A 27,848-nucleotide genomic window follows, 5' to 3' on the forward strand; every position below is an offset into this window, starting at 1 on the left:
ATACATATACGATGGGCTTCTTACAGTTTCCGTCTACCAAATTCAGTTACAAAACTTTGGTCGGTCCGAGGCTATAGTAGAAGACACTTGTCCGAGGTGCCACGCAGTGGGACTGAACCTGGAACCATGTGGTTGGGAAGCAAGTTTCTTACTACACAACCACACTTGAGTTCATGTTCCGCCGAGGCCGACTTTGCTTTTTATCCTTTCAGGGCCGATGAAATAAGCGCCACTTGTACGCTGGGGGTCGATGTAATCGACTCCCAAACTCCCTGAATAACTGTTAACCCAGTGCCGTCTTGTACCGTCTCCAATCATTTACAGAAACCTTAACTGTTGAATAAAGAAGAGATTATTACCATTGTGAAAGATGAAATCAACCTCGGCAGAATTTGAGAGATGCGAACGTGTCATCCGTATACTGTCGGTAGTGTCCTTTTCTTATCCAAGGATTGTAGTTCCTCTGTTCGCCATCGTAGCACTCTTACTCCAGATCTCAAGAGAGTAATTGCCCACGAATTCATTGCTTGGAGCTTACGAGTAGTCTTCCTATGCAGTTTAGTCTTCAAAATCATTCTCTGACTTCTGTAATACTCCAATATAGAATATCTTCATTTGACTTTCGATCAATTTTTCTACTTTCATCATGCCCAGATATCTTTGTCTAATCTTTTCATTACCTCTCCCATGAGCAATTTAATAACATCCACTTGTTGGACTTTAGCTCTTTTTAGAACCACACTTGTTCAGCCCAAATTTCATTCTAATGCCCGCACTAAAGCAATGCTCTGTTTGTATCAATGAATTTAGCTAGTTTTTCATCTTTCTCGTATAATTTTAGGCCGTCCATAAAAAAGATGATGGATTTTTACCGTTTCTTTCCTTGGACTCACACCCAGCTTTAGTGTCAACAGTAATCATACATAAAACAAAAATCAATGGTGACAAGCTATCTCAGAAGATCCTACGCTTGTTGTTGACAAAGCCCAAGCCTTGCCTCCCCAGTGTAAGTCCAGTGGTCCATCCATTCGTACTTAGGCTGAATAGATTCACGAGATTGTGTGCAATTCCAAATATTTTCAAGCAATACATGATCCACGAACGAGGAACCATATCGTATGCTCTCTGCTAGTCTGTCTTCACTATCTCTAAGTTGGGTTTTGTGCTCTTTTGCAGTCTTTCAGTACTGTTTTATTTATCAATAGTTGATATTTGGTTACTTTACACCTATTTTTGCACCCTTTTTGCTCTTCTGTTAAGATATTCCGCTGATCCCTGAACACGTATGCATCATCCGTCAGTATCATGGTCACATAGCAGTCAGACAGGATATTGGTCTGAAGCTGTCAACAGTTTTTCCCCCCTGATGCTCCTTGCTAGGACAATGTTGTTCTGGCTTTGGGCAACCAACCTGAAATTTCTGTATGAATTTCAAGTAATGTGCTTCACTGTTCCATCTTTTCGTGGCACTTCTTTTGGTCCGTTATCTCTCCGTGGCCATAAATATATAGTACCAGTCAAGTACTGGGATCAATGTAATCGACTAAACCCACCTCTCAAGATTGTTAGCCTAAAGCAAGTTATTATTATTATTATTATTATTATTATTATTATTATTGGTGTTGATTTGTCGGAAAAATACCTACAGGTATTTCTTTTACCTCACGTTCTGGGTTCAAATCCCACCGTGGTCAACCTTGCCTTTCATCTTTTTGGGATCGATAAAATACAGTACTAGTTAAGTATTGGGGTTGATGTAATCGATTGTATATCTAGTGATATGTAACTAAAGAAAGTGCCTCCTTGCCTGAGAGATTTATTCAAGATTGAGAAAGGAGAAAAAGTGACTTGACAGAAAAAGGGTGACCAATTGCCAAAAACAAAACAAAATAATTTTTTTAAGGAATCCTTATGTGATGTGTGGAATTATATTTTCTCTATTTATCGGAACAAAGAATATAAGAATAAGTACCTAGTTTCCAAAACTAAAGATGGAGCAAAAAACAGGTACATTTGGTGCATCACATTTCTGCGTGTGTATGTGAGTGTGTGTGCATGTGTGTGTGTGTGCATGTGTGTGTGTGTGTGTGTGTGTGTATTTGTGTGTGTGTGTGTCTTTTAGTTTTTGTTTACTTATACGCATCAACAAATGAGCCAATTGAAAACTCTGCGTGGTTGTTCAATTTGCTAGAAATAATAGCCAAATATCTCTCATACTATGCTATTGTTACTATTAAGAAAAGGGAAAAAAATAGAATTAATATTTTTGATTTTGTTCGGCTCTATGAATTAAAAAAAAAAATTTTGTCCATTACTTGATACAAGAAAAAAGAAATTGGAAAAATCCTGACCAAAACGGAGAAATTGTAACTTAACAAAAAATATAGAAAGAGAACGAAAAAGTTGTATTCGAAAGCCAAAATATGTTTTTTAGCTGAAGTGTAATTTTACAGTTAAAACAAAGTCAAAATTTAAATTTCGGAACATAAGACTGACTCGGTTATCTGGTGTATGGCCGAATTAAATGGGTAGAAGACCTAAAACAAATGTGTCTGTGTGGTTGGACCTTTAATAGCCAGGTGTCAATTTCAGTTCAGTTGTAGAAAGGAATTCAAATACCTATCAGCCACTCAGTTTCAAGCTGTCATCTCTCTCTCTCTCTTTCTCTCTCACTCTCTCTCTCTTTCTCTCTCACTCTCTCTCTCACTTTCTCTTTCACTTCCTCTCTCCCTTATTGGACACACGCCTCAAATTTAAATATCTTAATTTTCTCATTAAGACCGTTGCTGCTTCGGTGACCCAGTAGGCATAGGTGTTGAGAAGTAGTAATACAACACATAATAGGTGGCAGTTCCAAATCTCTTCCAGAAATTGCAAGAGATTTAGTTAAAAACTTTTATTTTAGCAACACAATTTTTTCAACAATTTCTTTCTCTTAAGCGTGACACACGCGTCAGGTACGTACAAAAAACAAATTGGCGTATTAACATTAGTGATAATAATAAAAATGATTTCAAATTTTGGCACAAGGCCCGAAATTTCGGGTAAGGGGGAGTAAATCTATTACATCGACCACAGTACTCAGTTAGTACTTAATTTATCGACCCCGATTGGATGAAATGCAATGTCGACCTCAGTAGTATTTGAACTCGGAACGTCAGGACGGACAAAATGTCACTAAGCATTTTATCCGGCGCGTTAAGTGTTTTGCCAATTCGTCACCCTAATAATAATAATAATAATAATAATAATAATAATAATAATAATAATAATAATGGTTTCAAATTTTGCTACAAGGGCAACCTTTTGGGGACGGGGATAAGTCGATTACATGGACCCCAGTGTTTTACTGGTACTTAATTTATCGACCTCGAAAGGATGAAAGGCAAAGTCGACCTCGGCGGAATTTGAACTCAGAACGTAACGACAGATAAAATATCGCTAGGCACTTCGCCTGGCGTGTTAACGATTCTTTTCTACTATAGGGCACAAGGCCTGAAATTTGGCGGGAGGGGACCTGTTGATTAGCTCGATCCCATTTTGTCCTGCACAGTGACAATTCTGCCTTAATAGTAGTAATAATAACAATAGTAATTCTCATTAGTTGCAAACGGCTCGCAAATAGTATACAATAAAATGTTACAAAAATATGAAAGTTACAATATATGTGGGACTGAGCCAAGTTATATCGAAAAATCAAAGAGGCTAAATGGGATTATTTTCAGAACAGGTCTGTAGATTTAGAGGTTTGTTGGTTCTTTACTCTAGAGGTTTAAGATAGTTTTCTTCTCCGTAACTCCCTTCTTATATGGTATTTGACACATTCAACAAATCCTCAAATGTGTTTGCAAGCACTTAGTGCATTTGATATTTAAGTGGAAATTTGAACATTATCACTCCTTACACTTTTTCCCATTTTTCGTATCGACATTGAACTGATTTCTAGTTTGTTTTACCTAGTTTTTTAAGGTAAAAATCTATTGTGATTAGTGTTCAACTGTTTGGTTTGTTCAAAGAATCGTTGTCGCCTTTATATTGAAATATTCTTTGCAATTCAGCGAGAATTTCTTGGCCTAGAAGTATTTTTATTTCAGGTGCGCCCTTTTTGTTTTGTTGCGTCTTTCTGTAGTATTTGCCTTACGTTCTATTCTATTCATTATTAAGGATCGCGAGATTTTTTCTTTAACCTTCTTTCTGTGTATGTTTGCTTTTCACGTTGTTTACTTCATATGTGGCGTCCTTATATGAATAGGTTTTAGGAAGTACTTTCTTTGTGATTAATGTGGCTCTTACATCATTGTCCTGATAATATTGATATTTCACTCAGTCTACGATGGCCAGATTTGCGTAATTTTTTGTTGTGCATATTTCTTTTCTTTTTTTTTTTTTTGTTAAGTAAGGGTTTTCACTGATCCATAAGGAGATCTATCGATTTTTATATTCTTCAGATATCTCTTCCTTGAGATTACTGATATATTCAAAAGTTCCAACTGAAGAATGCTCTTTTCTTAAATCTTTTTTGTATTGCCTTTTATACATATATTTTCTTTTGTATAGTTCTAGTTCTGCTTTTCTTGGTTAGTCCTCTGTAGATAATGCTGAGTTTTATTTTGATGTTAACATTTATTATTTTTGTGTTTTTCATATGTTACGTCTAACTTTGTTATTTGCGTTCTCAAATTCCATACCCTTAATATACAGATTATAGTGTTTGCAATTTTGTCGTTTGCTTTTGTTCACTGTTTCTCAATTCGTTATGTTTTCCTTTTAAATGTTCTATTTCTATGCTTGGTATCACTTTGGACTTGAGAATGTATACTCTTAATTATCTTGTCTGTTTGGATCCATAGTTAAATTTATATGATGATTATTTACTCGCCAGACATCATACATTTATTTTGTTTGGGGGAAAATATAGATGTAGAAAGGATGAAAGGCAAGGTCGACCTCGGTGGAATTTGAACCCAGAACGTAAAAACGGACAAAATACCGCTTAGCATACTACCCGGCGTGCTAACGATTCAAACAATATGTGCATCTCTGACAACGGATGATATGTGCATTTTTGATCACGGACGATATGTTCAAATTGCATCATTCTTGTCTACTCCCATTACTTCTAGGTAGGTACAGACGGTCTACATTTGCCTTAGAGTGATGCATCTTCTTGGATATCAATAATTTTCTTGTCTTCCGGTCCAGCCGTTGGAGTTCCGTAGGATTCTAGTTAATGATGTTAAAACTGTACTGGACTACTAGAAGTGCCAGGGTGTGTTAATAGTTTCAGTGCGATTTTTAGAGTTGAGTTCAGTCTTATGTACAAGTCTATAGTACTCCTTTCTTATTTTTTCTTTTATAATAGCATGATGTATATCATTTCTTTCGTTTATTCCCAGGTATTTATAATTTCTTGTAGGTCAAGTTCCTTGATGGTAATGTCGATATCTGATTTGATGGAAGCTGTTTATCTGAGTTTGCCTCTTACAAAATTGCTTTAGCACACTCATCGAGACCAAAGTCCATCCCGATGTCGTTGCTAACCTCTTTAACAGTCGTTAACAGCCCTTCTAGTTCTTGCTAATTCCTTGCAAATAGCTTCATATCGTCCATGTGAAAAAGATGGTTTATTTTATTAAAAATTTGGTACCCATATCTGGTGTTATCCAATTCGTTTGAGAGTGGGATCAGTGCCTTGCGAAAAAAGTATTATTCATGAGTCTTATTTTTATCGGGAGCTTTCGTTGCACTAATGAGCGCTGCTCTGTGGGCTTTGGGTATGTGCTGTGGTTTGTTTTGCTGTTAACTTTACTGTATTGAAAATGCTTTAGGTAGGATAGATTCTGTTGAGTGAGGATTGCATTAGACTAAGATTATTTTTCTTAGTATTTTGTGTCGTATTTCTCGGCCAAATACGTTAATCTAGTTCACATCACTGTCAAATATGAGATTTATATTATCTTAGAATATACCCACGATAGACAAGTGTGCTATCCGTGAAAATATGTATTTCTTATATTTTCATACTTTGAAACCGTAGCGAAAGACTGGGCCCGAGGAGCCACTCAGTGTTTAGGATACATTTATTTAGATGGCTTAAACAATGAAGAAAAAAAAAAAAGGAAAAGAAAAAGCATACTGTATAAAGATTTTAATAACTTTCTGAATGACCAATACCATTTCTAATTCCTACGCGTTCCATTAATTTCTTTTTCGGTGAATTACATTTAATATTTGCATTTTATAAGTGATTGTTTGAAGTCGGACAGTGACTTAGATGGGGGCGTATTTATTATTACTAATTGGTATTTACTAATGAATGAAATATTTAAAGGTTCTTAGTTTAAGTATTTGCCATAGTTTATTGATGAGAGGACATTGAAACATTTGTAGTCATATTATTTATCATGCATATTTAAACCAATTTTAAATGTCTTTTAATACTCATCTGTTTTATACTTCAGTAGGATTCTGTCGGTGTGATAATAATATAACAGTTTTCTGAGTTTCAGTAAAATATTAACAAATATTTCTCCAAGTAGAAATATGTTACATTAGGTTACAAACTACTTCAATTGAAAAAAAAACAAAAAAACTGTTAATCAGTCGGTCATTTAATCACATGATCATGATAAAATGATTTTACATTAAGCTGTGTCTTTATTTATTTATTTGTTTCATTTTGGTATCACGCTACACAAACGTTACACATTTTGACATTATACCAAAATGGATTATATGCTAAATGAAGAATAAAATAAGATAAAAATGTGAGAGAAAACCAAATATAGAGAGCCTCTTAAATACAAGTCATTAATTCTTCTATCTCATAATTAGGAAAATTTCCCTTGTGTTCAACTAAGACTATTAAATTTGTTTTAGCATTTCAACATAACTGTACATCAGAAATATTATTGTCGTAAGGCTTCAAGTATTATCCCACACAAAGGTTTTCAATTGTCCATTCACTTTTATGGCTTTAATATCAACATTTACAAAGTATCTATCGCCAAAATTAATCTAGGAACTAATTAGTTTTTGGTTTGAAACTGTTAGAAAAATGTTTATGGTTCATACGACATATATAAAATAAAATCTTAAGTCAGTATTTATTTTTCATTGTTTCTAGAGAACTAATTATTGGAACTGATACACATTAACTTTCTCAATAAAAGATTTCTTGTTTTTCTTTTCTTTTCTTAGTGGTTGTTTCGTTTATTGTCACTGTCTTATTCAACTATCATGTATTTCAAGCCCATTTTTCTATGTGTAAATTAATTTTCCAAACTTTCATTTCATGATATTTATAGGTTAAATAATTGAATCAATCAACATATAAGTAATTGCTAGTATGACGTAATGAGGTGTTATAAAATTTGAACACGTTTTTTTTTAAGGAAGAGAATACCGATCTTTATACTGAAAACGGTAGATTTTAAATCAAGGCAGAAACAGTGGCAAACAAAAATATGTGAATGGAGATATGGTTATATTCTTTTAAAATATTCTACTAATAAACCCCAAAAGTACTTTTGCTCTTAGCATAGTGAAATATTTCGAGAACTGTTTCAGCACTTTAGATTGTAAAGCCTCAGATATTGTTTTACCGTACATGTCATTATATACACATTGAGAATTTATATTTCTTTTAGTTGTTATGTTACATCAATGGATTGCTGAGGAAATTGGGAATTTATTCACTTATTCACGTTCACATTTTCTTTATATATCAATACAAACACTCTGTTTAAAAATGGTATCATATTTACTGCTCAACTTTCGTTAGTGTACCAAAGAAATGTTTTATCTATCTATCTATCTATCTATCTATCTATCTATCTATCTATCTATCTATCTGTCTGTCTGTCTGTCTGTCTGTCTGCCTGCCTGTGTGTCTGACTGTCTGTCTGTCTGTCTGTCTGTCTGTCTGTCTGTCTGTGTATACACACATGTGAATCGTTGGCTATTTTTTTCCCTCCGTCTTCCTTTTTTATTGGACTTTCCTACGTTTCTGAAGAAGAGCTTTACTCCAAACGTTAAACTATTTTTCTTTCCTTCCCTGGGCGTCTGCTATTACTTCACATGCACCATGTCCTCGCGTTGTTGTTTTTTTGTGTTTTTCTTCGTTTTTTGTGTTTACACACACACACACACACACACACACACACACACACACACACACACACACACACACACACACACACACACACACACACACACACACACACATATATATATATATATATATATATATATATATATATATACTATATATTTGTGAAATGGACGGACGTTGTCTCATAAGCAGTTGTGCAGGAAAAAGTGTTAGTAAATGTGGTTGGATTGACCTGAAAATTTGCACACCTATGTTAAAAGTACTGGGCAGTTTGCATGGCAACTTTGAGTTTTCTCAATTGAAAGGCGTGGCCTCTAGGGCAAAATTCCTCGTCTTTAAAACGTGGCTCGAGTAGACCCGAAGGAAATCGGGTTATAATACTAGTATATATATATATATATATATATATATATATATATATATATATATATATATATATATATATATATATATATATATATATATATTACACGCGCGTGTAAGAAGGCTATAAATAAACAGTAAAATCATTAAAAAAATAATTAGTGACTTATATTTCTAATTTTAGAGATTTTTACAACCAAGTTTTTTTTTTAATGTTCAAAAACGTTTATTGTAAGTACTCTTTATAGATAACTTATAGATAACTAATGTTTAATAGTTTTAAATAAACGTATTGCAAGAAGCAACTTAATATTCAGTATGAATGTAAGTGACATATATTTCAGAATGTTATTTAATGTCGCATTGTATAATGTAAGATTATCAGCATTAGTATTGCAAAGAATTAAAATTTTTAATAAAATTAAAATGATTTAACATACATCTACCCACGCTATTTCCATGGTTAGAAAGGAGTTAGATATCTGATTTGGCATGGTTTCAATTTTTACCTGCTCAACAGAGATGAGTTCAAAACCACTGCTGACATTTCCTTATGTTTATGATTATAACACTTTATTGTACAAAGCTTTAGTTCAATCAGCAATTGATAATAATTAATAGGTCATCTTGGAATGCTATATAAAACAAAATGTTCTCCGTATCTCTATTGCGCTCCATAGCCTTAAAGCGACGTTCAAGATTGGCATTCTCGGAGCCTTCTAAGATTGTGAGACAGTTATATTGCATGCATCAAATATCCCAATGGATAAGATGTTGGCAGAAAACCTATAAGCAATGAAGTTCAGCTATCCTGATTGCAAGTTATCATGTTTTTAGAAAAGCACAATTATTTCTATATAACATCATACCTGTTGAAAACATACAAGATAATCTGGGAGTGATACAAATGAGACTTATTCATTTTTCAACTTCTCTATACCATAGGTAAGGATTTGCTATAAAACGATTTTTGATATTTGAAAATCATTTAGATAAAATTACATTGTGATATATGAAATCCATCTAGAAAGCTTAAATTCGGTAGGTTAGGTCCTTACTAGCCAAGTAAACGTTTGCTTCAAATTTATTCAGTAAGCTGTTTGGCAATGAGTGACTAATATATTTAAATATGCATGTTGTTCTACTATTTATTCATAGCATAAGAACAAGGCCTCACATTTGGGATGAAAATTATTATCGAGTAAATCAACCACCAGTTCTGACTGATGCTAGGATGAAAGACAAATCCCACATTAGTGGAATTTGAACTAAGAAAGTAAAAGGATGTAACTAAATACCGTAAAGTATTTTGTGTGAGGCTCCGCTCTGTTTTCCAATCTGCCATCCTTTTGTTCTCATATTATTAAGAATTAGAATCTACAGTTCTGCAAATGTATTAATGATATAATTAGTAGTCTATTTGACTGTAATTTGAATGTCTTACTAGATTTATAAAACAAATTTGATAGACGAATTATTGATTAATTTTTATATGAAAGTTGATTTATTTCTCCCTTTACTATTCTATTTTTGATTCTCAGCTACCATATAAATTAAATGTAAACAAACTTACATCTTTTTTGTTTCTTTTTTTTTTTTGCAGCTTTACTACTATTGACATGCCTGCTTATTGGCAATGATTTCATACCTTAGTAAAATAACAGAAATGTAACCAAATTTAAATATTTATAATTATTTTAATTAAATGTTTCGAAAAATATCACTTGTTTCTAATCTAAAAGTGAATTTTTTTTTATTGGTAAAAGAAGACCCGAGTTCAAGTTTCGTTTTATTGTTTTATAATATATGCTTTTCATATCTCTCATATGGGGATAAAAAGATTATAAATATATTTAAAATATAGCTTATATAAAGAAAAGTAAAAATATCTGTAACTCATCACATATATTTGTGGGAGGTTTTCTTTTATGTCGTAAATCATTATGAAAGCATTAACTACAGTTTGCCTCATTAGTCGGAAGGCTGTTTTATCTACATTTTCTCCAACTTCATAGAGTTTGGTCATCTACTTGTCTTGAGTCTGGACGTTAGATAATCACTTCAGTTCTTCGTTATCTTGTATCGGTTGTGATATATTTCCATGATATTGTCATCATAATTGGTGGGATACTTTAACAAGTAAGTGTGCTTCAAATAATATGACTAGCTTTTATGGCAATACACATAAGTTTAGAAGCAATGTTCCCTTTGATCTGCAGAAATTTTATTCGATACTAAGCAGTTCAAAGACTCTCGGAACTTTTGATGCTGTTACTGCTTCAAGAGCATTTTTTGCAATATATTTCATTATTTAACCTTAAGTATCTGTTGGAAATTATCTCCCTAAAATATTACCTCATTTCTCAGCAACTACCTAATTTTGTTTGCGGTCATTTCCAGGGATGATATTATTATGAGTTCTTTGGCTTTTCTGATCAAGTAACAATAAATCTTAAGTAGACAGTTTAAATTGACTTTGCTAAGGGAGTGAAATTGTCAGCTGCTTAATCAATTTCTCTATCTTTGTATCTCTCTCTCTTTCATTCTCTTTGCACACATACGCACGCAAATATATGTATAAAGTTTTTTTTTCCACTTGTTGAAACTGAGGTAGGGCACGTGTCTATTTCTTTTCCAGACCCTCCAAGACCTGAGTGAGTGATGTTATTTATTGTTTTTCCTTGAACCTATGTAAGTCAATGCTTGCGGGAATGATATGAGCACAGAAGGAATTTTAATGATCTAGTGTTCTGGGAAGGAAGGACTGGATGTAGCGATTCATGCAAGGCTTGGAGTGTTGTATACAACTAGGTTGATAATAGAAGAGGCATATAGAACGAGAATGATTCACTGGAAGTGGTGTGAGCCCAGCCAGTACCGAGTAACAGAGACCATTGTAATAACGATAGAAATGGCAGGATAGAGTGGACAGTGCACTCATGGGCCAGAGGTTGTGAGTAACTTTACCCAATTCAGTTTGATGACACTTTTCTGGATGACTGTATGTGCAATAGCAACAATATTGTCCCGAATATAAGAGCAATACTCCATTGTTGGCATTACCTACACCTTGTAGAGCATCAATAATCGCTGGGTTATAAAGTATCCTCTTACTCCACGATACTTGTATTTACATTACGTTTCGATATTCCATCGCTACCAGATGTATTGTTCCACAATGTGCACATATAGTTCCCGACAGGGCTCTAACTAGGAACCTTTATTTCAAAGTGAAATGTAATTATGTTCTTTACCAAGCTACAGATGCGTTTACAATTTTTTAAAAATACATCAATAACGTCAGTTACTGGTACATTAAAAAAAAACTTACTAACAGCATTATCAGCAAGCATTATACGAGGGGTACCCATAAGAAACCGGAATTTTGCAATATCATTTTATTCACCTAGTTTTACCTGTTTACACTTTTATCGCCTACAAAGCATTTTCCATTCGTAGCGATGCGTCGGACTGGGCGCGTTTTCCACTGTCCGAAGCAGTGCTGGAACACTTGCGAAGTGATGCCTTTTAATGCCTCTGTCCTTTTTTTTTTCTTCGCCTCTTATACATCTGAAAATTTCGTAGCCAAGCTTTCGTCACCAGTGATGACCTTCGAAAGAAGATCCTGATCAATTTCAAACTGTTCTTTCACAACACGCATTTAGTCGTGACTACTTTTGATCTTCCGTAAGCAAGCAAGGCACAAATTTTGCTGCAACTCTTTTCATTTGCAATTACTCGCTCAAAATTTGTAGGCAGGACACAACAGACATATCAAGTTCGTCAATTGTTCGGTGACAGTCATCCAAGATCACTTCATGAATTTTCCTGATGTTTTTATTCGTTCAAGAGGTCGATGTTCGTCCTGAACGGGGTTGGTCTTCAAGCAACAAGTGACCATTCCTAAAGCGTGAAAACCACTCATAAACTAGTGTTTTGCTCATGCCAGCGTCCTTGTAAGCTGTTTGAAGCATGACAACTGTTTTGACCGCCGTTTTCCTCGGCAGAAAACAGAATTTCACGCAAGCACGCTGTTCCTTCGTTTCTGCCATCGCAAAAATCGACGAACAGGGGAGAAACACTGCAAAACAAAGATGCATCACATGGCAGTACGACTTCAGACGACGACAACGGTCGGCAGAGTGATGCCTGAGGGTCGCATCAAGTGGCTTCTGGCGGTGGAAACCTGTACTATAAGAAACGTTTCCGATTACTTTTGGGTACCCCTCGTACGTCCTGATTCTTCGGTCTTTCTGGATACTTCTCTCCAGAGCAGGATATATTTTTCTCTAACACAACCAATGGTATCATTCTTGGCATATATGATTATCTTATTAAGAAATTCTGATATTCTTTATTCTGATCTTTATGGGCCTCCCAGCGCCTTGAAAATAAAACCTGAAGCTGAAGTTCGTTTTTGTTTCGAGCATTATTATTGCAGTCGATTCTGGGTTTTATTGGAAGTATTTTGGTTGAATAATGTTTTAAATTTAGTATCTCTAATGAACATTTATATTCCCCTCTGTACCCTATTTACCTCTTGGTTCGTGAGTTACATTAGAGTGCTGAGCGTGTATTCGTAATTATATCCTCAAACATCTGCCAAGTTGCTTTGATATCTAAAGAAACGTATGTTGATCAATAGTCGACAAGAATTAGCCAATGTTTTGTGCAGATTTATGTTGACAAATATGTGCATTTGGTTGAATACGTTTGACCTAAAGCTGGAACGCTGGTAACTAAGGTTACAGTGTACTATATTCTTGTCTGAATGAAAAGCTTTTTTTCAATTGAGATGAGGATAGTACTGGAGTAGTTACTGAACTTTAGGTTCAAATACTTTTGGGGTACTTTGTTGCATCAATTACGAATTGTGACACGATAAATCACCTTTGAAACTGAATAGAGTCTCTAATGGGGTTGAAATATGATAACATGATTTCAGGGTTTTTGTGAGCCAAAGTATATAAAGAAATTTGGAATCGCTATTCATTTATATGATTTTTGATGTGCATTTTTGGATGAAAGACTTGGTTTTGTTAGCGCACTTTCTGGAACCGCTACAGAAGCATTTAAGGTGGCCTGGAGAGTCCAATCATGGTTTGGTCCTTAACATTATTGTCTACAGATGCAGTATAACAAGTGTCATTAGAAATTGTATCCTAATTGAGAAAGTGGCTTCTATTTTTATTTATTTCTTTATTATTTTATTTTTTTGATCTTCGTGATCTACACTGATGATAGGGCAGTTTGTAAACTTCACCTCAGTATCCTGGTCGGAATTGTTGAAGTGGATCTCAGTTAGGATGATGAAAGTGGTGGGGAGCATCTGTTCAACAATCTAACTCTCTACGTATAGGATCTCTAATTTCGTGCATTGATGGATGGGCTGACGCCTTGTGCTTTACTAGGAATGTGGAAATCGAGGTGGTTGTTATTGTGCTAGTTCAAAGGCTTTCTTTTTTTCTAGCTATCATTTATAAGCGTGGAGGCGCAATGGCCCAGTGGTTAGGGCAGCGGACTCGTGGTCATAGGATCGCGGTTTCGATTCCCAGACCGAGCGTTGTGAGTGTTTATTGAGCGAAAACACCTAAAGCTCCATGAGGCTCCGGCAGGGGATGGTGGCGAACCCTGCTGTACTCTTTCACCGCAACTTTCTCCCACTCTTACTTCCTGTTTCTGTTGTGCCTGTAATTCAAAGGGTCAGCCTTGTCACTCTGTGTCACGCTGAATATCCCCGAGAACTACGTTAAGGGTACACGTGTCTGTGGAGTGCTCAGCCACTTGCACGCTAATTTCACGAGCAGGCTGTTCCGTTGATCGGATCAACTGGAACCCTCGACGTCGTAAGCGACGGAGTGGCAACAGCAACAACAATTTATAAGCAACATTAAGGTGTTGTTTGAGTGCTGAGATGTGGGATAGTGGTGATAGTGGTTTTGAAGTTTTTTTTGTAGATAGTAAGCTTTCTCTGTATGTCTTAGACTATATTTAGCAAGTCTAAAAATATTTTCTCTTCCCACGATGCTTCATCACTGCAATCATTGTATAGATGCATTGCTTAACATATCTGCTTATTGTCACTGTTCTTGCCGTTTACATCCTGTTAGTGGTAATATATGTTTACATCATAGTAGTTGAAGTCAGAATCGCTGAGATTAATTTCTGAGGATTATTGCTCTAATTGTTACTAATGTAATTCTTGTAACTGCTAGATACCAAAATAAAGTACTTTAAAAGAAGCTTGTCTTATATGTTTATATTTCGATATTCATTCTTGTCTTTTATTCAGTATTTCGAAGCACTGCATCAAGAAATTACATTATTATTTCAGTTAGGCAGAGCAAGCTTGTAATTAATACATTGACTTTAGGGACGAGGGACAGTTTTATTATTTGGTATGAAGGAAAAGCCTGCGCTCAAGACTTTCTCGATGTGAGTGGGGATGGATGTTCTTAAGCAATTACAAATTTAAAGCTTCAGAAAAATTCATTGACGGGCATGGAAATCCAGAGAACTAGCGTTCTGTAAAGACATGATGGGAGATATTGATAAATGCGCAACAGGGGACACAGATACAAATACGAGTGCCAAGAAGAAGAGTGGTGGAGAGCCGAGTGACTACCTCTGAGTAGACGAACTAAAAAAGAAGGGAAGAGTAGGCAACAACACGTCTGTGGACCCGAAGTTGGAGTGTAATGATAAGTGGCTCTATGCTAATCACTGAGTGGCCTGCTTGTGAGATGTATCAAAATGTCCGTTTGTGCAGCAGAGAACCATCTCAGATGTGGAGGAAATAATTCATTGCAGCGCTCACTTGAATTTTGTTGAAAAGTAATACTTGTTAGGCCTTGAACTATTTCTAAGGAAAGAAAGTCATTTAGGATTCAGTTTTTGCCTTGTTATGTTTTGTACATGATCTGGTGTTGTACAGATATTTTCCTTCGTATATAAGCATGTTTTTGTGCTGTGATAAGAGAAAAAGGTGATATGACTCATGAAAAAAATCAAAAGATGCACATGAAACTATCTATGTGTCTGTCTGTCTGTCTGTCTGCCTGCTTGTTTGTTTGTCTGTCTGTTTGCTTGTTTGCTTGCCTGTTTGTCTGTCTGTCTCCCCCCTCTCTCTCTCCTCACACACGCACACAAACACACACATATATGGAAAGAAGAGGTGTATTCACATGCAGGGAAAAATACAGGAGAATTTGTTTTTGAAAATGCACCTCGTACGAGAAGATGCTGAAAGTTTGGATAAAAGAAAATACAGGAGGATCAGTTAATTATAATTTTATTCAACATATTCCCCTCTCAGGTTCACTTATTGTACCGTTCCTTGAGTTTTTCTAAGCCTTGTAAAAGAACTCGGAAGGTTGGGCCTTCAGCCAGGCCTTTCACGACACTAACTTTTCAGCACCCTTTGTATTTTGTATATATATGTGTGTTGTGTGTGTGTGTGTGTGTGTGTGTGTGTGTGTATGTGTGTATGTGTGTGTGTGTGTGTGTATGTGTGTGTGTGTCTGTGTGTGTTTCTGTGTGTGTGTGTGTGTGTGTGTGCAATGTTACCAAAGACCCAATGAAAGGCCATGAAAGCACTCTTTCTCTACTGGTGAGACGTTTTTAATAAATGAAACTAGAATATACGTTCATGTATACATTCACATGTAGACATGTATGTACATCTCTAATGTTATAAATTTATGGGGAAAAAATATTACGAAGAGAAATTGCGTGTGCTTCTATATATATATATATATATATATATATATATATATATGCTGGCGTTAATCCATTGTTACTTCTTTTGTAAAAAGCTAGTGCTTTCATGTTGAAGACTAGATTGTAGACAATTGTCTCCGCAATCAAAGCTTAGTTTGTGCTCGGATTTAGGTTGAGGACATTCTCACGAATGTTGGGAATATTTCTGAATATTTAATAACATTTCCTGTTGAAACAGGTATGTAATTTGGTGAAAAGGTTTCATATCAGACAGTTGAACACGGAAAATACTGTCTCCCAAATTGAAAAATCTTTGCATTTATGCATAAGCAAGTTTACAGTTACCTACGTAGTGATGTAAAGATACCATACAAATATGTCATTAACAAAGATAACGTGAACAAATAATATTACAACAGATTTTTTTTTAAATTAGCAATAAGGGCTTTCCTCTAAGTATAGGGCAAAAACATAGAACGTATTTGCAGTTCCATGGCCGATACTAACATTTGGGATATTCGCTTCTTAATGATTTCCCACGAGTGCCCGAAATCCAACAAAGACCTGCAACAGAAATATTCTGCATACCACAAAAATGGTTATAAATAGTATGTTTCTCAGAAATTCAAGGATGATGATATGAACACGAAATGTAGTCTCCCTTGGATTCGTGATCGTCACACTGCAGCATATTTCGAAGAGTGTAGCTGGCAATCGAGGAACTATTAATAGCTAAGAAATACGTAATGAACAGAGGAGGCAGTGAAGCGCATAATACCCCAAGATGTGACGGAAAATGTCCATTATGTCGCATTTCTATAGAAGACATTATACTTGAGGTCTCAAAAATATCATTAGTTTATTACTTCCCATTGCGGTATGATGTTGTTGCTAAGAGAAACTGTCCCAGGATAATTATAAAGAACACCCAAGTTATTAAATACATACATACCAACACATATAGTATTAGTGGAAGATTCATGTTAAAATTTCCGATACGCTCCTTTTTTATAGGAAGAATTCAAATGATTATAAAATACATAAATAGAAATATACATACATATACATATACATATACATATACACACACACACACACACACACACACACACATATATATATATATATATATATATATATATATATATTATACATAATCATTGTAAAGAGGTGAGCTTACAGAATCGTTAGCACGTTGGACAATATGCTTGATGCCATTGCTTCCGGTTCTTTATATTCTGAGTTCAAATTCCGCTGAGGTTAACTTTGCCTTTCATCATTTCGGGGTCGATAAAATAAGTACCAGCTGAGCACTATGTTCTATATAATATACTAACCCCTACGCATTAAAATTGCTGGCTTCATGTCAGAATTGAACCATTATACGTAATCACTAAAATGTTACCAACGTAATGTTTTGGATTAGTGAAACATACAATCATACGCACATGCATAGCTACGTGCATACATACATACATACATACATACATACGTACGAACATTTCTACACACACACACACACAAACTCCTGTATACATACATGGCTATCCTGCTGATGTCTGAGTTAAAAATGCTTTTGGCCCATGCTAGAAGCTGGTTCTGTTGGTGATAAATTCGAAAAGTAAAACTTGGGAAACATACATATATACATTTCCATTGAGAAATCTGCAGTTCTTCTATCCAGATTACAAGTTCAGGTTTATACCTTTAATCATTGGGGCCCTGGGATATGTAACACACTGCTAAAATACCAATCTTGAGAAATTAAGCTTCTCAAAACCACAAAGGAGAAAGCTAATTCGAAGACTACAGATCCAATCCATCACTGGAACTGTAAAAATCTGTAAAACTTTCCAGAAATTTATCATTTAAATATATACGAGCATGTCTAGATATGCAACTATATGCATGAGAATACATGCATAAAATATACAACTCTGCACATACATACATACAAACAAAAATATCCTGTTGCTGATGAAGGAGCCTTGGATCTTGGTTAGAAACTGGTTCTTTCTCTGTTGGCAAGAAATCTTGAAATAAACTGAATAATGACATACATACATACATGCAATCGTACATACACATGCACACACAGACATGTGCAAGCCCGTACCGTCACACGCACTTACATATACTTGTAGATGCACACCTAAGCATTTATATTTGTGTGTGCGTTTGCGCGCGCGCGCGGTTATAGATGACGGGAAAGCTTTGTCACTAGGTGGGAAATGAGTTTTCTCTGTTAGTGAAAATTTTTAGAAAAGTAACCGAACAGGATTCAGCCATGCCTCCGTGAATATGAATATATAAACATACGCATGCACACAAATACATATAAATATATGCACACATAAATGCGTGTGAATGCATGTGATTATGCAGATAGGTACACAGAGGTGCGCTCTTATATATCATGAATGTGTATGTGTGTTTGTGTGTGCGTGAGTGTGTGTGTGTGCGGCGTGTGCGTGTGTAGATGTGTAGTGCTGCGCAGTAGAATGCATTAATTTGTGTGTTATTTGAAACTAATTTTAGGGATAACATGCAGAAGGTTCATAAATCAGGAGACGAGGGTCGAATAGAGGAATCAAATTTACTAAAAAAATTAGTTTCGACTGGGACTTTAGCATTCGTCTAACGACTTATTCAACAAGTACTGTTGCGGAACTGAAAGCAAGTTTTCTTTCTATAAGAAAGTGCATTATAAAAGAAAGTTACTACTACAACTTCTATATGCTGTTAGGTGAAACTTGAAACCCAGTTCTAAATAATTATGCGAACGCATAGAGACACACATACACATGTATGTATGTATGTATGTATGTATGTATGTATGTATGTATGTATGTATGTATGTATGTTCGTATGTTCGTATGTATATGTGTGTGTTGTGTGTATGTTATGTGTGTGTATGTGTGTGCGTATATGTGTGTGTCTAATTATTCAGAAAACCCAAGAAGTAAAGGACTAAAGGGAAGTACATAAGTGATTATATTCTGCAGGGGTGTTGTGTTTTTCCGAAATCTTATGAAGACAGTATTTCGTAAATTATTCTGCTCTTGTATTCAGATAATGTCCAGAATTTTAGACTTCATTGAATATTAGCCTTCGTTTTAGCAGTACGAAAGTTTCACATTTTAGGCTCATTAATGTGCGGTCTACACTTAGCTAAGATGTAAACGCTATGTGTACACGAATAATGTTATTTGTATATTTCTTGTGTCTGAAAGATGACGTGGATAATTAAAGTGATACAACTTAGATATATTTCCTACCATACTAATGCAGTATTTATGCTCTATGGTGGGGTTCAGTTTACCACAGCTAACTTCTGCTTCATATATTATCATCTGTACATCACATGTATGGCCGGCTGAACACGCATTAGTATTTTTCACGTGCATTTAGTCTTTGTTATAGTTTTCATGTCTGGAGTATGCTGTATTTACTTTCATGCTGGATGATTTATTGTAACAATTAATTGGAAAATGCTCTTCTGTTTGAAAGTTTCTGGAAATATTTGATGAAACGTGTAACAGAAAAGAGGCTGTGAATGTAATAATCTTACGAGGGTTGATCACTGTTTTGAAAGGAGTGAGTTAGAGGTGTAGTTAGTCGTAACTTTGAAGCTGTACGCAGGTAAAGTATTATTGTAATATGGGGCCGCCATATCGAAAACAGTTTATATATGTATTATGGGCGCAGGTGTGACTGTGTGGTAAGAAGTTTGCTTCTCATCCTCATGGTTCTGAGTTCTGTTCCACTACATAGCACCTTGGGCGAGTGTCTTCTACTATAGCCTTGGGCCGACCAAGATTTTGAGTGGATTTGGTGGACAGAGGCTGAAAGAATCCGTCGTATATGTGTGTGTGTGTGTTCGTATTTATGTTTGTTCCCCACCACCGCTTAACAATCGGCGTTGGTGTGTTTTACGTCCCCCGTAACTTAGCGGTTCGGCAAAAAAGAGCGATAGAATGAGTACCAAACATTAAAAAAAGAGTATTCGGATCGATTCGCTCCGCTGAAATTCTTCAAGGTAGTGCTCCAGCATGGCCACAATCTAATGACTGAAATATGTAATATATGTAATATATACATGTGTGTGTGTGTGTGTGTGTGTGTGTGTGTGTGTGTACATACATTGTTTGCTTATACATAAAGTTATATATAAAAAAGCTAGACATTGATGTTACAGAGTACGCAATAATTTTTTGTAGAGTACTGTATTTATTTATTCATTTACGTATTTACTTATTTTACAATAACAAGTTGGACCACAATTTGTCTTGTAATTGTAAATCTATACACATATATGTATAGATACCCATACATGCACATTAATGTGACGCATTATAACTTTTCTTGTGTTGTTTACATTAGAGAAAAGTTCTGGTAGATATTGTTTATCTTACACCCAATGCGGTCTACATTTAACCTACATTCCCCAATATACAGTAATGAGTTTTAACAGTGGATTTTCTTTTCTTACGTTAAGTTATTTACGAGTTATGCAAGATTTCATTTAGCTTATTGAATAAAAACTTAACTAGATTAACTCCAGATAATTGTTCCTGTTCAGAAATCACAACCCAAAACCTGAATTTTTAAAATTAAAACGTTTATTTTTAGTACTTAACAATTGCTTATTGTATTGAGAATCCGCTACAGAATTCTTGTCTAACAAGTACCGGATGAGAAATATTTTTATAGATAATGAAAATACTACGATGTAAACAACTTAGAGAATGATCTGCTATATATGAAACTAAGAGCTGATAGGCTTATTTGGGTTATTATAACAATATACGTCACACAGCAAAAGCATTTGATTCATTGAAAATCAATAATGGTGAAACTAGTGGGTGTATATTGTCAATGACTTCCTGTGAAGAAGTCACTCTGCAACACAACCTGCTCGAAGTCGTGTCCTATTGCTGTTAGTTGCAGGAATGGTATTTTAAAGAATGTAATTTATACTGTAAGTTCAAACAATATTATTTCAGTAGTTTAAGAAAAGAAAGAATCTGGTATGGTATACCATTGTACCTATCTTCTTCTTCTTCTTCTTCTTCTTCTTCTTCTTCTTCTTCTTCTTCTTCTCGTCATCGTCATTATCATCATCATCATCATTATCAGCAGCAGTATTATTATTATTATGTTTTATTTTTTTAATTGCAATTAGTTAGCATTGTTTACAAAACCCTTATTGCAGTTAATTAGTTGAGTTGAATGCTTATCATGATTTTTTTATTTTTGAATCTTATAATTTTTCATTCTGTTTTCGCAATATTTCTTTTTATAGCTTTTCTTTAATATCTCTAAATTCCACATTCTCTGATTTTATATCTTTCTATTTCTCTTCTCATTTTCTACCCCGTTTTCTCTTCCTTCTTTTCCTTTCTTCATTTCACTTATCATTCATTGTTGCACTCCACCACTCATTTTCTCTCTCTCACCCCCTCACTCCCTAACAACCTCTTTTTATTCCACTAAACTCGCTTAAGTTGTAAGAACATTTATTCCTCGTTGTTTTTCTCTCGCTATTTTGCTCTGATATACCCTCTTCTTATCTCTTTTATTTATATCACTCTCTTTTTGCAAACTTTCATTTTTATCTATAGATTTTCCTTCTTACTGCTTGTCAAAAGAATCAAACACGTTACTATTTGTTTATTATTAATCTTTCACCTTATCTGTTGATCTTTCTCACTCACTTTCTCTCTCTTTCCTCTTTTCTCTCTCTTCTTTCTTACGCATTTCCCCACGCCTTTCATTCTTTCTTTTCAATGCTTGTATTTTCCCCCTATTTATCTTCTCTCTACCTTTACGTTTTTCCTCTTTTTATTTTCTTCTCTTTCTCATTTTCTCAACTTTGAATTTCTCTTTGCAGCTTTGATCTGTTTTAGTACCTTCCTGCATATCTAAAGTAGAGTATCTAGTCTCTCTCAATTCTTAACGTTAGTTAAAAGTTTAAGCTTTATTTTTAACTACTTCCTATAGTTGTTGCTGCTTAGCTTCAGGTCAGCCTTGATTGAGCAGACCTATGGTCAAAGGCATTATAAAATGACCCTCCATCTTATTAATAATTCACCACATTTCTAGGACTACATTATCAAATGTTTCCGTCGTTTTTGTGACGATAGATGTGATCTAAGGGAGTTTAAGCAGCAATTTCTGACGGGTTGGGTGACAATTCTCCTGTTAGCTCTGCTGAATATTACAATTGCTTCATTTACTGTATTCTTATTGACTTAACACGCTTAACAACATTGCGTTTCATTTCGAAATGCTCTTCCGACAACTTTCTGGCGAAGTTTAAGTTGTACAAGTTAAGAATAATTTCTGTTTATTTCTATAAGTATTAGATCTAGAAATCAACAGCATACTTGAAATGAAGAATCCCAAGATCTTATACAGAAGTGCTGCTACCAAACATAAAACAAACACCATGACGGATTACAAATTACCATTGTAAACCTGCCTGTTAAAGTCATGTTTTATTTTTTTTAAACTAGTAAAGAATATTCAAAGAAAGCCATAACAAAGTAGGCAGAAAAATTTGAAGTAAGCTGACTTATAACAAAATTTCTTTCCTCGTCATGTTTGAGGGCAGAGTTACGCTGGTTGTTAACTGCCTCAATATTTAACACCAGGTAATCATCAACAATGATTATAGTTCTTATTTCTCGCAGTCGTCTAATCCATCTTTATTTTTGCAGTTATTTAAGTTATATGATCAGCATGTATGATGGTATATATAAGTTAACAGGCTTCCTGTACATTTGTTATCATAGATTTACAAGCTAGTATTACATATATAAGAGAAAATACCTATATGGAAAGCATTTTAAGTTATGTAGGATTTATTGGTACTACTCAAGCAGAGCGGACCCGAACGCGCAGTCGCGCTAGCTAGTCGTGAGTGGTCGATCCTACGAAAAGTGCGCGCACGCGCGCAAATAAATATGTGTGTGCGCGTGCGCTAGTATGCAAATTAGTAAATAATTTCTTTTAAACAAAGTAAATAATTTTTTTAAAATTACTTTTTTCTTTTCTAAACAACGTAGATAGGTAGAAGGAATAAAAATAACACACTATCTGTTTTTGTTAACTTCATACATTTTTTTTCTTTTAATTAAATTTTGTGAACAAAATAATTTTTATTTTCTAAACAACGTAAATAAATTTTAAAAAAGGTGCACATTGGGATTAGACACTGAGGGAAACTTGATATGCTAGAAATAACAGCTAAACGCAAAAAGAAAAAAAAATTGTAACCTTTACCTTTCTGAAATCATTGTGGATATATTTCGGCTATGTGCTTGATAAATGTCTGAAAGTTCTCCCACGAATTCTCACACTTCATATCGTAATAATCACGGTACATTGGCTCATCAATATGTGACCATTTCATGTTACCACATGATCCACTTTTATATTTCAGTCTACGTTTTATCCGTGACCAGAATGGGCCACATATCCGTGAAAATCGTAGTTCCTGGCTCCACATTTTCAATGATTGCAGCTTCTAACGTTTCAGCCTTTCTATCAGTTATAATGTTGCAGGTAGCCCTTTTTCTGAGTGACATCGTAAAAGCCTATCACACAAAACTTTTCAACCATTCTGCCAACCTCATATTTCCTCTTGAAAAGCAGGCTTTCATCCACTTGTACAACGTGGTTCAGTCCACCTAATTTTTTCTTATCTTTCAGTAACATGGCTGAACGTATTTCTCGGCAGTATTCGTACCATTGAATGGCCGTGTCGTTGCTAATATTGTTTCAACTCATGGAACAAGTTACTGGCAATTCAGATATAAAGTCTGCTATTATTTGAAATAGTGTAAACACTATCAAGTGGCATTTCTCTAAAAAAGTATTTTTCCTTATAGAGATTGTTTTACTGCATGAATTACATCGCCAAATAACTCCGTCAATAGCACGTTGAAAAGATTGAATTTTCATTTGACGACAAGTACATGTCACTCAGAAAAAGGGCTACCTGCAACATTATAACTGATAGAAAGGCTGAAACGTTAGAAGCTGCAATCATTGAAAATGTGGAGCCAGGAACTACGATTTTCACGGATATGTGGCCCATTCTGGTCACGGATAAAACGTAGACTGAAATATAAAAGTGGATCATGTGGTAACATGAAATGGTCACATATTGATGAGCCAATGTACCGTGATTATTACGATATGAAGTGTGGGAATTCGTGGGAGAACTTTCAGACATTTATCAAGCACATAGCCGAAATATATCCACAGTGATTTCAGAAAGGTAAAGGTTACAGTTTTTTTTTTCTTTTTGCGTTTAGCTGTTATTTCTAGCATATCAAGTTTCCCTCAGTGTCTAATCCCAATGTGCACCTTTTTTAAAATTTATTTACGTTGTTTAGAAAATAAAAATTATTTTGTTCACAAAATTTAATTAAAAGAAAAAAAATGTATGAAGTTAACAAAAACAGATAGTGTGTTATTTTTATTCCTTCTACCTATCTACGTTGTTTAGAAAAGAAAAAAGTAATTTAAAAAAAATTATTTACTAATTTGCATACGCGCGCACGCGCACACATGTATTCATTTGCACGCGCGCCCGCGCGCACTTTTCGTAGGATCGACCACTCACGACTAGGTAGCGTGGACGCGCGACAGCGCGACTGCGCGTTCGGGTCCGCTCTGCTTGAGTAGTACCGGATTTTTTATTATTATTATTATTATTATTATTATTATTATTATTCTTTTGTAGATCTTGTGAGGACTTTAACAATGCAGCTCTTTCCGAAAAGAATCTTCATACAATTTGGGACCATCTTTGCTCTGTTGGTAGTTAACAGTCTTACAAAAGTTGATGGACAAACACAACAGGCAAGCTCACACCATGATTACTGTATCATCGGAGCTGGACCGTCAGGACTTCAAATGGGATATTTCCTAGAAAAATCTGGGAGGGATTACATAATTTTTGAAAGAACAAATACCTCAGGTTGGTGGAGAAATTCATTAATTACTTTCTTAATTTTATCATATTTTTATTATCATTTAACTTTTATTAATGTATGCGTTATTCAAATTTATATTCAGTCATGAAATAGTTGAAATATATTAACGAAAATTATAGTTCCCTTATTTAAGTAGTTTATGGAAATCAAGGAATATAGATGCAAGTTATTGCGATTAGGATAAAGAAAATGACGAGAGCAAATGAGATTATTATAATGATAAAATCAAATGAGATGATTATAATGACAAAGTCAATTATCTAACAAAGCCATTACACTTGGTTCCCTTTTCTAAGCGATTTTATTGGGTTATTGCGCTCATAACTATTAACAGATTTATCTTTATGTAATTCTTTGACGAGAGCAATGAAGAATAAATAATGACATAGCTCCAAATCAGCTTTAGTCGATCAAACCTTTGAACAAATGCGTTCTAAGTGTGATCATGCCATCTGATTTATCTAGGCATATATTATCACATGTGTCCTTCCATTTTTAAGCTGGTTGGGTGTGATTTTAGAGAAATTTAGCTGTTATTTCTGGTATACAATCGAGTATGCAGAGGCTCCCTCGTTGTTTGAATATCAATTGACTATATAGAAATAATGAAACATCAAACTTACTGTTGTGAAAACAATTGCCTCGACTTCAGGATTAAGATCAGCAAATTTAAGGGAGGATTAGAGTTAGTTGATACCAAGTCAAGGTTGACTGTGGTGGTATTTAAAGCGAGAACGTATAGAGCGGGAAGAAATACCGCTAAGTATTTTTCCAACACTAACATTATTCCACGATAAAATTTACTAATAAGACACGATTACATGTTTTTAATATACTGAATTTAAATTTCATAAGTTTGATAGCATAACCTTTCCGTCTTTAACTTCATCTTTTCTGTTTTGTAAAAAGAAAAATGTGCTTTAAATGGTAAAACCCACTTTAGTACGGTACTACTCAAGCAGAGCGGACCCGAACGCGCAGTCGCGCGTCCGCGCTAGCTAGTCGTGAGTGGTCGATCCTACGAAAAGTGCGCGCATGCGCGCGTGCAAATGAATACATGTGTGCGATATGAAGTGTGGGAATTCGTGGGAGAACTTTCAGACATTTATCAAGCACATAGCCGAAATATATCCACAGTGATTTCAGAAAGGTAAAGGTTACAGTTTTTTTTTATTTTTGCGTTTAGCTGTTATTTCTAGCATATCAAGTTTCCCTCAGTGTCTAATCCCAATGTGCACCTTTTTTAAAATTTATTTACGTTGTTTAGAAAATAAAAATTATTTTGTTCACAAAATTTAATTAAAAGAAAAAAAATGTATGAAGTTAACAAAAACAGATAGTGTGTTATTTTTATTCCTTCTACCTATCTACGTTGTTTAGAAAAGAAAAAAGTAATTAAAAAAAAATTATTTACTTTGTTTAAAAGAAATTATTTACTAATTTGCATGCGCACACATGTATTCATTTGCACGCGCGCTCGCGCGCACTTTTCGTAGGATCGACCACTCACGACTAGGTAGCGCGGACGCGCGACAGCGCGACTGCGCGTTCGGGTCCGCTCTGCTTGAGTAGTACCCTTTAGTACTACTTTCCTGGTTACAGCCATATTTAGACGTTATCATCAGTGTTTCTGTAATTTCATTAAAAAAACCGTTGGGTTATAACACCAATTCTACAGCTATACTGATACTGTATTGTAAGATAAATTAATAATGATTAAGCCGAGACATTCTCAGTGACCACACACATCGTATTTACTATAACCTTCGCGTTGTTTAACTCTGTGTTTGTCAAGAGATTAGAAAAGCCCATTATCAAAAATGTCCCATTCGAGAGCATCTAAAACAACCACGGTGTGTCTAAAACTTCTAGAACTACAACAACCAACCCATCTTTTTCTTGAACTGTCCATTGTGATTTCAAAATTTGGGTGCTATTTCTAACAAGTTGAGAGTTCATGTAAAGACTCAAAATCTAGCATTTACTATGTTTATTTATGAACTCGGGTTAAATTTTATTTCTGAGGTTCTGAATACATCGTCAAACAAAGTAAATATCTAACGTGAAAATAGAGATGTAAACGTTCAGTTATTTCATAACTGATAAAATGGAATCACACAAATATGTATATTAAAGTTTAATTTAATGTTTCTGAAAATCATTTTGACCAAAAGACATGCCCCTTTTCTTTGTTCATGAGTATGAATCGGGTAGAAGGATCAATTGTTTCCTTCAAAGTTTTCCATACCTTTATTTTTTCCAGAAAACTATCAAATCTAAACTTGTGACATTTCTTCAATTAGCATACTTACATTCAACACATACATTACATATCCAAATCATTCTGGAATCGAGGTTTCTCTTGATCCGCCGGAATGGCAAAAACTTAGTTGCGATTACCAGTGTTAGCAAATGGTCTATTGCATCAAGTTTACATTCTTTGTTGATAGGTAAACTATCCGACGCTTTGTGACTTTTGCTTCTCAATTAGTGAATGAACCGGCACAGAAGAATAAGAAATGCATGTCGCTGGATTATTCAGGCTGATTCACTGTGTATCTAAATCGAATGTGTTGAAAGAACTTCGTTAATGTAAATATAGTGTTCTGTTGTGAAAGATGTCAAACACAAGCACTCATTGTAGC

General features: G+C 34.8%; 1 protein-coding gene across 1 annotated transcript in view; it reads left to right on the forward strand.

The window, feature by feature from the left end:
• The window catches only part of LOC106879038 (FAD-dependent oxidoreductase domain-containing protein 2), a 138,156-nt gene that overhangs the window by 67,220 nt on the left and 43,088 nt on the right, over window positions 1-27,848 (forward strand). Inside the window, exon 2 of the mRNA XM_089363373.1 lies at window positions 24,951-25,187. Within this exon, the coding sequence (XP_089219499.1) occupies window positions 24,951-25,187 (237 nt within the window). The remainder of the gene's footprint in view (window positions 1-24,950; window positions 25,188-27,848) is intronic.

Source organism: Octopus bimaculoides, chromosome 1, assembly GCF_046866305.1.
Source record: "Octopus bimaculoides isolate indiv1 chromosome 1, ASM4686630v1, whole genome shotgun sequence".
NCBI lineage: Eukaryota > Metazoa > Mollusca > Cephalopoda > Octopoda > Octopodidae > Octopus > Octopus bimaculoides.